This window comes from Micropterus salmoides, unplaced genomic scaffold, assembly GCF_014851395.1.
Source record: "Micropterus salmoides isolate LMB-PRFRI ecotype aquatic unplaced genomic scaffold, ASM1485139v1 Ms_hic_scaffold_21, whole genome shotgun sequence".
NCBI lineage: Eukaryota > Metazoa > Chordata > Actinopteri > Centrarchiformes > Centrarchidae > Micropterus > Micropterus salmoides.
Window position 1 is genome coordinate 21,668,700 of NW_024041262.1, and position 12,711 is coordinate 21,681,410.

Consider the following 12,711-nt stretch of genomic DNA (forward strand, 5'->3'; position numbering starts at 1 on the left):
GTTTATTATGAATAATACATTAGGATCTTAATAATTGATCCATTTGTGCACAGCAGCCTGCATGCACCTTTCCTTTATTTCTCAAATGGAAGTGAAAATATTTGTGTTTTTTTTTTCCTATTCATTGTTTTGAATTAAAACATTTAGGTATATAGTATAAATGTCCTCCTTCACCCTGCATCAGTTCTGTTATACAGGATTCTCTTTTGGCTAGCAAAGACAAAAACTTTGAAAAAAAGGTTTGACTATTTCTATTCACTTAAAGCAAAGCAATGCTGATTTTCATTCAGTTAATTTAAAATGTTGGCCTCTCCCTGTGGAAATGTAACAGGATATATGCTCACAATGACAATGCCATTCGCCATTAGTATGTTTGCATGTTTGGTATCAAACGTCATGGCAATCCATCCAGTAGTTGTTGAGACAAGTTCAGCCAAATGGATAATGGTCATAAATTTTTGGAGCTATTCTCAATTTGACCAAATGAGATTCAGACAGTTCTTGAAGATTGAAAACTGTGATGAAATTAAATTTAGGTCAGTAAGAGATTCACCATTTGGTAATTTGATCGTCAACTCTTGTTTTGGTACGACCGTGACCAAGAAGGGAAGAACATTAGGGATCGTGACAGCGAAGAGGTTGGGTGAGGCTGTTGAAAGAAGTTTCATAACGTGAGCATCATGGCTGCACACTTACCGCTGGACACCCAGCATGCATATGGTACTGTATGTACCCTGTGTGAAGTATCAGCCTCCCTTTCTCTCGCTTTATCTCTCAGCCATAGCCAGCTGGTACTAAGCAGAGGTATTCATCCAACCCTTTATTTCTGCTGTCCCAGCTGCTCTCTATACCTCTCCCTCCCTCCCTCCCTCCTCTTCCTCCACCTCCTCCTCCTCCTCCTATCTCAACCTCCTTTCCACTGTCATTTCCATCCTGTTCACATGTCCCGGCGAGACGTTACGGACTGAGCGTGTGTGTGTACATAGAGGATGGCTCAGTGCTCAGGTGCAGTCAGCGGGATCTGGGAACCAGTCAAGCAGGCAACAGGACCAGTTTATTTACCCGGACGACAGAGCACTCTGCTGGGCTAGTGGCTGGAGCTTGAGCCCCTTCTTGGACCTCCAACCCTGGAGCTCTACTATCAAATCTGTAACTGAGCAATTTTTATACATTATTCTTAATCAAGTGAACAATTTCACCAGACTGTGGATAATACAAGTCAATTTTCTATCTCCTATAATTTGCACTTGCTTTGCACTTTGATCATTGAACAGTGGAAGCAGCAGCCTTCACAGGTGGAGCTTGAGGAGTTGAAACGGAGGAGTTTGTCATGTCTCTGTACTGCTCCATACTGGACCTTTGCAACTGCACAGTGTGGATAGCTGCAGAGGGAGATAAATAACAAAAGAAAGAGGGAAATCTTTCCTAAACAATCTTCCTCTCACACACCTGTGAGGGCTCCTTCTCTAACAAAAGCACAGCCGAGGATAGTAGGAACAAAAAGATAATTAGGAGCTAAGAAGAAAAGGCTAAAGAGGAGACTTGGAGTCCACGCTCTATCCCTCCATTCATCACTCCGTCCCTCCTTCTCTCATTCCCACCTGTGAGGATTAATTGGACCGGAGCAGAATGGCGCACGCTGCCTCGCAGCTGAAGAAAAGGGCGGATGAGAACCTCACCGCTGCGGAGGATGAGAAGGAGAAGAAGAAGGCAGCGAGGAAGCGTTCCCGCGAAGCAAAGAAAAAGGTAGAGAAAGAGGAGGGGGGGAAAGGACGAGGAGTTTGGAGGGAGAAAAATTACAAGACAGCTGAAAGAGGAAAAAAGAGGGACAGTAGCGGAGGAATGAGAACACAGAGCTGACACAGGGGAGAGAGAGAGAGAAAGGCTTTAGACGTGTCGGTCTAGTGGAGTCTAGGAGGTTCTCTTTTGTCATGATGCAGCCTCCACGCACATACACACACTCATACATGCACATACACATGTGTGTGACAAGAGCGGTACTCCCCTTGGGAATACCGATGGGGGGGGTGGGAGGATGAAAAAGACAGAGAAAGATGGATGAGAGCGCAGACAGGGAAGAAAAGAAAAGATAATGGGAATCAGCTATGGAGGACAGATTGGTATTTTAGGCAGTGGTGTTGCTATTAATATGTTGCGTGTATGTGAAAGAGACAGAGATGATCGCTCGTACTATAAATGATATGTTTCTGATGGACATGTGAAACACACTTGGTTGACATCATTGTTGTAATGATACTTTAGTTCTTCAGAGAATCACACACACAAGTTGTTTTTTTGTTATAAAACCACATTATATGTTCACATTGTCCTCTTAGACAGGATGCTGGTTTATGTGCCCCGCTCCGTTTCCATGTTAACTTTCATGTATGAAAACATTTTTCTTTATGCCATCACACTGTACATCCCACCTCCCCTGTTTCATCCCCCTCTGCTGAAAATAATTGCTGTTTTGTCTTCAAACATGATGTGAAAGGTGTCAGTTCAGGGGAGGAACCTGCAATGGAGCCAAAAGCGTCAGCAGTCGCACCCTGCGGTTAGCTGTGTGTTGTTTGTTTGTGTGTGTGTGCACATACGTCATTGTGCAAGGACAAAGTTAAGACTTGATCTCGGACACACACAAACATCCATAAAATGATCAATAGGTCTGACTTGAAATCAATAACCATCCTCACTGCAGTGACAAACCATTTCAGCTGAAGTCGACGTTGATATACGGTTCAGTGTTTGAATAACTTTGTTGTCTAAGTGTGATTGGCCCAGCGCATCAAATCATTTGTGTTTGAGTATGTACATGCTGACATTTGGGCGTGTGTGTGTGTGTGTGTGTGTGTGTGTATGTACATGCTGACTAGCCTGAGGCCATCATTAGTCCAGGGTTAGCCACCTGTCACAAAGAGTCAATACAGTGACCTCATTAGCATGAAGGTCAAAATGAATAGAGCGGTCACTTCCTGTTCCCAGAGGAAGTCAAGGTTGTTGTGAGGCAGTAGTTGCACCAAAGCAGTTGGGGCCTAATAGTCTGTCCGTTTGTGTGTGTGTGTGGGGGGGGGAGGATTTCATAATGGGAGAATTTTCGGAGGTCCTGGATGATTTAACAAAACGTTGGACTTTTGACTTCGGTTACTTTTAACTATGACTGCCATCAATTCATAACCTTAACCTTCGGTGGTTATTATTATAACCATGGTGCTTAAAAGTGGTTTAGTGACTACAGAGTATTGATATTTCAATGTGGATTTCTTTTTCTCAGAGTCAAGAAAATCATAAAGAATTTGTTATTAATCCCATTCAGGCGCCTGCAATGATTTTCACCAGTATTTTAAATTACATTACAACTAAAGTTTGACTCGAGTATGGATTTAAAGACTTCATGTTGGATGTGTAATGGATATACTGCATAATGACGTGCTTCCATCAAACACCGAAAGGAATTTCAATGTTGACAGTGACAAATCAGGATGACATGCATGTGACCAGTAATGGAAGAGAAAGGTTTGACCTTGAAGCACGAGCTGATATTTGAGCCTGTGTGATCAGAGTTTATGGTTTCCCTTTTAAGGCAACAGGTGAGGGAAACGTGTTGCTGTAGTATTATGTGTATAGGGTGACATCAGCAGTTTCTCTGTGTTTGTAGAGCGATGTCGTAGGCAGGGTATCGGCTATCCTGGGCTCACTCAAGGTAAATCTATAACACTGTCTGCCCTGGGCCCTCTCTTGGCACCACGGCGCAGAAAATATCCTCTCCCTCCTCGGATCACATCACCTCAATTACTTTTCTTTTCTTTCCTCACTTAAGCTCACCCCACTTCTTTGTCTCCGTACCTGGCTTGTTTTTTTTGTCCTTTCAGACAATGTAGATTTAACTACGCTACACTAGATGTCAGAGTATCTCCCTCTATCACGCTTTCCTTCCCGAAAGTTACACAAGAAAAGCAATATCAATTTCATATCTGTGTGTTAAGTACAGAGTCGGAGTCAGGACATGTTAGCATAGCTTAGGGTAAAGGCAGAAGGGAGGCTCTGTCCAAAGTTTCAAAAGTGAATCCTCTGATACTTTTTTTTTTTTTAACCCATACATGAGCAGAAATGTAAAAATTACAATCTGAGATCTTAGGGAGAGTTGCGGAAGTATTTCTAGGCTAACGCCAGTTTGGGCTCCAGGTATTAGCGTGGTTTTCCAGATGGGAGACTCCAATGTGAGGATCAAATGAGTGATGGGTATGGGTATGACGGCATTTTTGAGACAAGTTGGTGAAAGTCTAATGCTGGGTGACAGACCCATACACAGATTTTGAAGGAAAACTTTGTGGTAAAATTAATTATAATACAGAAATTGGAACTTACGACTTTAAAAATGTTTTCAAGAATATTTAGGAGGGGTGTAGTGTCATCTTTTTGAAGTGAAGTTAGCTTGCTACAAGACTTAATACTTTTTAATTTATTATTTATCTCTCATAATCAGTGTTTTTACATTTGAAAACATCAGTGAGCACAGGATTGTTTACCAAGAATAGTTCCAGCACATGATCACAAATTGTGATTTTATTTTTATTATTTCATTTGAATATGTTTCTACATTTTTTTTTTTAAAGACAGATTAAACAAGCAAGATACAATGTTGATTACAGTGTGCTTTAGAGGAGATGGTAGGCATTTTTTCTTGTATTTCATTTAGTTTAATTAGTACACAAACTAAAATGTAATAGCAAAAACAAAATACTATAACTTTGCTTGGTTGATTACTCTTCTTTCTGAATTGAGTCATTTTTCTATCTTTGGGCCTCCCTGCCTTCGCACTGTATCATGTATACACATTCATGCTACATTATGTGTAATATCTTTCCTTTCATTCTTTACCTTTTATTTTAAATTGATTTAGTTGTGCATTCCACGTTCTATGCATCCAGTGACCTACACTATGTTCAATATGGTGTGTTTATGGTTCTTACGGGAAGCTGGAAAACAAAAGTCATGCATTATGAGCTCCATTGAGACCAATTCACAGTGAAGATTCCATTAAAGCTATTAGCTGAAAGCTTCACATGAACATGTACTATTGAACGAGCCATGCTATGCTTTAAAGCTGCAGTGCAAGAACAAGTTGTGTCTCTTGTAGAACTGTAGTCACGCTTGGTTGGCCGGCCAGTAATTGACTAGTTCACTATTGGTAGGCTGATTTATTTACTCGGTAAGAGTCTGTCTGTCTGCTTGTGTGGGTGACTGGCTTGATGTCTGGTTAATGCTCTGCTTTATTTTTGTCTCTACTGATAGTCTGACTACAGCACAAGCTTTTTCTCAGTGGATTCGTTGAGTAATCGGATAAGAAATACTTTCTCATGCCTCCCCCAGTACCGGGATCAGCTGTGTAACTCATTTCACTGTAATGTTAAGCCAAACCACAAGTCAAGTAAGCAAACAAGCCAACAGATATTTTTGGGGGTAAATGTTGGCGATCCGGTTATAATTTGCCAATTTTAAAGAAGAGCAAGAAGCGGTCAAATGTTACGATAATCATTTCCAGAATGGCTGTGTTTGATTTGAGACACTACCTGTTGAAATTCACACACTACGCAAGTAAATACATAGTATACACAGTGAACTACATGTAAGTGTACTAACAGAAGTATCCTAACTGAAACACAGCAACAGTCTTTAATATGCAGTGCATGTTGGGGCATTATCTTCTATTCCTACGGTTTGAAGCATCACTCATTTTGAAATGTGTAGCACAAATATTGATATTTGTGCAAAAAGCCATGTGTGAGCTGACCTTCCAAGGCAATAGAAGAGGGTAATATTGCTGTCATAAGGGACTAAAACTGGCAAAAGGACAAAGTGTGTATAACCAAATGAGCGTTTAGGCAGAGAAGTGTAATGAAATCGCTTGCCTCAGCCAGACTTGTTGGCATCATATCCCTTCTCCCACTTGTTTCCTTTATCATTTTGGACCTCATGCTTTTAGTGATGGTGTGACTCAGACTCTGAGGCAATTTGTGGCAGTATCACCTCACCTCTATTCTGTCCTTTGTCTTAAACCACACACACACAGGTGCACACTCACACAAGTACATGCACACACTTAGAGAAAATGAAAGAGCAGTATAGACGCAAATGCAAATTTTTAAACTTGCGTGCGTTATGACATACATTATATTAATACATTTTAATATTTATTGAGTATTAGTATAGGGAGTCACAAATGAGTTTGAGTTTATTTATGCACATTTTAATATCAAAGTACAAAAAATAATGCAAATTATGAAATGGGGGAGAAAAAAAAGACGGGATGGGATTATGCTAAATCAAAATCAGAAATAATTTATTTATTATCGAATTATATGAAATGTTTTTATCGTGATAACATTTTTGGCCATATCGCCCAGCCCTACCCTTAGGGGACATTCTTGTGTCACAGTTGCTCACATTGCACTTTAAAGTCTAACATCTAAACAAAGATCATATACAGGTTAAAGAGGTCTCTTATTTTGAAGTGAGAGGACAATTAGCGATTGGGGGATGGCAACACTGCTTATTTTGGGGAAGGACCCAATTCTGGCTTCTTTTTTTCATCTGCAGCCTCCACTCTGCTCCCCCATCCTATCTCTCTTTATGTTCCTCTTTCCATCCCTTCACTGCTCTGTCTTTCAATGCCCACCCCCCAAAACCCCTCAATCTCTCTGCATCTCTGTCAGCTGGCAGAAAGGCTGTATTGTTCTGCCACACTTCTGCTTCTGGGACTGGGGGAGGAAGCATGGCACACACACACACACACACACACACACACACACACACACACACACACAACACCACACACACACACACACACACACACACACACACACACACACACACACACACACACACACACACACACAGGTCCCTTGTGACCAGGCATTGTACCACATTAATCCCCTGACACTTATTTAAGCCAAGATTCATATTTGAAGCCTACTCATTCTTTCTGCTCTACAGCCAGTCTAATACTCCACTCGTTCTGCTGCCCATATAAATATTTAAGCACTTACACTTATTCTTACTTTACATTCATATAGTTTGTAGAAGGTTGCATGAAGGTTTTAAGAAAGATAATGTTGTCCGTTTGCAAGAAAACATTTAAATTACTACAAAAATTGGTTTGATTTTGTGGGAAAGAGTATTTAAAAAATAAATTATTTAAAATTACTGTTACTTGTGTAACATTTCAGAAAACTTTTTAATGAAAGTCTCTTTTTCTCTTTTCTTTCATATGTTCAAAGAAGATTAATCAATCATTTCATACCTTTATCATTTTTAAATATATCATCATGCTTGTAATGCCCACAAATTTGTTTCCAAATAAAATTTCTTGCAACACCACAATCATACAAAACACATTTACTTTGTTATTGTCGCTACATATAATTATGCACTGATTAGGCAAATGTGAAGCTTACTGCTTTCCTGAATCACCCGTGATAGTAAACAGTTTTTCTGAGCAAGCGAGCAAGACATTTTTCACAGATTCTCACATTTTAAAAACCAAATTAATAAATCATTCAAGAAAATAAATTGCAGATTAATTAAAAATGGAAATAATCATTAGTTGCAGCCCTTTGTTGTTTTTCTTTTCCTCATCATTCCTGATCCTGCCATGCTTCTGCATCAATCCAATACAGTCTTCAGTCAGTCAATTAATCAGTCAGTTGGTTGAAGACTCCTTTCACATGACAGTTATTTGATCAATCGCTAATATAAAAATATCAGGACAACTTTAGCAACTATTAAATGTACAAAACAGGCAGATGTATCTGTTGAGCCACTGATTTTGCTGCAGACATTTACCACCAAGAAAATGTGAGATCTCAATATAAGATCTATAAAACAATGTTATCAGGGACTTCTTCATCTTTTTCATCTCTTTCCTGTCCTTCATTTTCTCCAATGTTGCGGATTTGTGTTGCCACTTACAAAAGCTGAGTTGAAATAGTAACATTGTTGGTTTGTCTTACTTATCACACAGTGACAAGCCAAAGGAAACCAACTTATTTCTGTCATCAGAAGAATGCAGAGTAATTTGTAAGATGACGTTAAGTTTTAAAAGGTCCAACACGTGTGAAGCATCCTCAAGCTGGAGCATCAGATGCCAGCACTGACAAGCTGACAGCACTCAACAAAGATGACAAAGTCGGAAACAAGTAACCCAACTGCAGCGAGAGCATTATGAATTATAGAATGAGTGCATTACAGAGCAGATGAGAAATGGCAGCTGGAGTGGAGAGAAGATAGAAAAGAGAGCCAAGATGAAATCTGAAATTAAAGCTAAGGGATAAAGGAGGGTTAGAGGAGGCGAGACAGGATTTGGAAGTGGGGGGGTTAGATGAACTGTGGAGATCGAGAGATGTTTGATAGAAAGGCAGAGCCTGTGAAGGCAGCATGTTTTACGCCACTATCGCGGCACCAGACTGTAATGTTCTCTGGAACATGGCTGTAGAGGGGGTTGCTGGGCCAGAGGATTGGTGCAGAGCCTGCTTAGCATTGTGATTGGTGGATGGGGGGGGGGGGATTAACACATAACACATTCGCAATATACTGTGAGAAAGAGACAGGAGAGAGAAGGATGAAATCAAATTAAAATAAAGGGGAATCAGAGAAAGCATGCAGAGAGAGATTTGGAGTTAAATCAAGGGGAGCGACTGAAGTGGGAGAGCTGACTTATCGCAGAAAAAGAGGAGGAAATTGGAGAGTGGGCAGAGAGAGGGAGAGAAGATGAGGATGTTGTCAGTTAGGCCTTTTATCCTCCCTTTCCTTTGCTTCCCTGCAGCTCTCTTCTCTCTTCTGTCCTCAAAAGTGGAAGATCGACACTAAGAACTGGGACAGTCCATTCATCTACAAACACACACACACATACACACATACACACTTGCATATCAGCAGATTTAGCAGATATAAAAGCTGCATATAAACAAGGAGGGGTCCGACACTAATCTGGCAGTAAAAATGGACAGAGTTGCTGTCATATGTAGCAGCGTCTTTGTTGTGGTGATTGTCACCCAAATTCACTAAAATTTCATTTTCTTTCCTTATTTTGACATAAGTTGCGGTAAGGGCTTAAAAATTTGTTCAAGGGAAGCAAATTGAAAACGATATATGCATTAAAGGCTTGGATTATCCATTATCCAGGATTAGGGTTTGGTTCTGATAGCTGCCTCCATTTTGGATCTGGTTCCTGGTCTGCAAAATAAGTCTTTTTGCATTCCTGTAACATTGTTAGACTCACGGTGGAAATTAAAAGAAAAGAAACGCATGGATGGATGAACAGATAGACTTAATTGTCTGTACCAAAGCAGTGACAGACATTTCTCATTGACAAAGTTAATTAAAAAAACACACATTTAAAACATACAACAGCAGCAGCTGTATAATGTCTATTTTATGTTGTTCACCGTGATTGTTGCAGATGGAATGAAAGATTTCTTGTGAATGTTTTTCAAGGCCAGTGGAGCTTTGTAACGTCTACCTCAAAATGGATGCAGCGTAACCAGCGATATGATCACTTTTGGGTTTTTTTATGCTAATAAGATTTCTTTCTAACACCTACAGATTTTTAAAAAAAATAATTCAAACTTGTAGTCCTCAGCCCCAACTGACTCAAGTGATATCACGTGAGGCAATTTATCAGATTCCATGCAGCTCCCAACGCAGCCACAAAAAGCCACTCTTTTTTTATCAACAAAAGCAATAGAAAACATACTGATAGTTAGCAGACTTCTCCTTTTCACTGTTGCTGGTTAAAGTTATAAACATAACCTGTAACAAATTAGATTAGCTGTAGCTAATTAATGTCAATTCTGTAATGGCTGTAACAAACGTGGGGATTATTACTTGACATAATTCTTATGGTGGCAAAATTGTAAATTTCTGAAGTAGGTTTAACCAGCAAGGCACAACATTTGGTGCCGGACAGTTGCTCAGTGGTTTGCACTGTCACCTCATAGTCAAAAGGTCATGAGTCTGAATCCACTGATGGGCTGTGTGGAGTTTTGTATGTGATTTCCTTCAGGTCCTCTAGCCTCTCCCACAGTCTAAAGACAGGCAGGTTTAGTGTATTACCCCAGGTGTGAATGGTTATCTGCTTGTCTGTGTTCTCCCTGTAATAGATCCAATTACAGGGCTAATTACTTGTTCAAAAGTGTGCTATGATAGGCTCTCGACCCTGCACAGGATACATGAGGTTAGAGAATTGCAGGTGAAAGAATGGGACATTAGTGTGTGTTTGTTTAAAGAAATATATGGACATCATGTGTAAAAGAAAAGAAACCAAATGTTGCTGTGTATTGTTCTCACATGTTCTCACAGGTACAGTATATTAGATGGTGGCAATCAAAAGAAAAGCGCAGAAAATACATGATTTAAGTTAAGCTACGATCGGGGAAACACTAGCAAATGAGAAAAAAGGGGGACAGGATTATTTAATGTTTCAACCCTGTGTAGGCTCTCCGTGGGTGAGGTGTTGATCTGTGTTGATCCGGGTCCAGCACAGAGTCACGACATAGACAGGATGTGAGCCAGCGTGTTAGTGTGAGAGAGAAAAAACGAGAGTCCTCTCCACTGCTGTGTGCTGTATTCTCCTGGTGTAGCGGACATTTTGAAGATGAGCAGTAGGAACAAGAAGCTGCCTGGATCAGACAGACAGACAGACAGGGGCTCACACACAGTTCAGAAGGCTAGCCTTGTCTTGTGATGTGAGGAGAGGCGTTTACACTGAAAACTGTTTAGACTGTCAAGACTGTCAAGACCAACCAGCAACAACAATGTTGACCGCTGTCATTAGTGCTTGTGAAGCTCAATATGCTTTATCGGTGGTTTTACAGATGTTTCTTTTGATGGTCTATGGGAAACAGCCAGAATCACCTCACAGTTCAACACAACGCCAAGGGTCTTAGTCCAGCGTGATTCCCTGCATTTTGCCCAGTGCATGCTGGGAGAAGTCTCACCACTCCTCACCTTGAATAATGCTGCATTCGCATGGATTCAGGCAGACTGTAGACAGACATCTTCTGGACGGCACGGAAATACAAACAAGCAGTCCAATGGAATGGCAAGACTGCAAAACGATAGTATTTAATGTAATTTATTTAGTAATGCATGTACAGGATTGCAGGGGGCCACTATGTAACTTTGCTGAGCGAATGCTGCATTCATGCTTTTTGCTGAGAGATTTTAAGGGTTTCTAAGTTTGTTCATGTCCTGACCCACTAACACTGTGCAGAGATGTGCTGCAACTGAGACCACTAAGGAATTACGGAGTATTTGGTGTGAGCCAAAAACACTGTCCTCATTTACACAATTCCCTATTCCCTCTCTCTCCAAGTGTCCATGTTTTTCTTTTTCCTCTCCATAAAACTCTACTCTTTTTTGTCTTTTGCTTGTAGGAATCTATCAAACCAGTCTTCTGGGATTAAAGCTATGGTAGGCAACATGGGAGAACTAGCAAGAGACAGCTAGATTTTGAAAGTCTGAAAAAAAATCCCACTCCTTCCCTTTAAGCCTCCCTCCATAGCCACTTTCATGCGCTGTCAGTGCATGTAGGCAGGTAAGTAGACAGGTAGACAGGCCGTGCTTGCTTGTAGAGAATTTCAACAAATATAAAAAAGTGCTTCTGAAATAAAGTGTCTAACCTAGCTTTACAATACAAATAAAACAGTTTGTAACTACTGACTTCCAAGTTTTTAACGTACAAATGAGAAAAGTGCTGTCGCATAGCAAGCCTTTGGAAAGCCTCCGTTTGAACAGATGTGTGCGATCTCTCATTAAGCATTTATTTTATTTTCATATTTCATTTCATATTAAAGGACAGATTGGCTTCAACTATAGCACTTTTAATCAAGTTTAAACAATGAACTACAACTTACAAATGACCTTAATAATCATAAACATTATCTTCTAAGGTCAGTTTTGCATTTAGTTACTTACAGCTTTAACTTCTCTCTGTCCTGCTGTTATTACAGGCATTAACCCCTTGCCTCTTTTGTTGAGCAGTGATGTTTAACCCACGATGGTCTAGAGCATATGGGAAATTGTGTTTGTTAAAGTCCATAAAAAACTACATAAACAACATTAGATTTTTGTTTCTTTTAAATTGCCGTCGTATTCTAAAAAATATGGAATGAACAACATGTCAAACTGTTGTGAAAGGCTCTGTTCAAAGCCTCGATTTTTAGTTATTAGCGTTGTTATAAATGTCACTGTGATTTTAAATGAGAAATTCCTGCTTCTGGAACAGGACGTGGAAGTTTGGTTTCACTTTGAGTTTCAGTGCGAGTTATAAACTGAGAAAAGTTAAAGTTAAAATGACATCCACAGCCCAGTGTCAGTGGCTGGCTGTAGCCAGGAGGCCTGACAGTCAGCAGAGAGAGGATGTAGCCGTGCTGATGTAGTACATAGAACTAAAGTGCTCTATTGATTTTCTGAGCAATTTCTTAATTGGACTCTATGAGCTTTAAAGCTGAAGTCCACTGCCTCAGCTGCACTTGCAAATGTGAACAATAAACATAGTAAACATTATACCTGGTGAACATCAGCATGTTAGCTTTGATATTGGGAGCGTGTTGATGTTAGCATTTAGCTCAAAGCACAGTCGCAGAGCTGCCAACATGGCTAACATGTAGACTTATTAAACTCTCAAATATGAATATGGCATCTGAAACCCAG

General features: G+C 40.2%; 1 protein-coding gene across 1 annotated transcript in view; it reads left to right on the forward strand.

The window, feature by feature from the left end:
- Positions 1-968: 968 nt before the first annotated feature.
- The window catches only part of LOC119915508 (ankyrin-3-like), a 116,158-nt gene continuing 104,415 nt past the window's right edge, over positions 969-12,711 (forward strand). The window contains 1 exon segment of the mRNA XM_038735056.1: positions 969-1,746. Within this exon segment, the coding sequence (XP_038590984.1) occupies positions 1,630-1,746 (117 nt within the window). The 5' untranslated portion in view covers positions 969-1,629.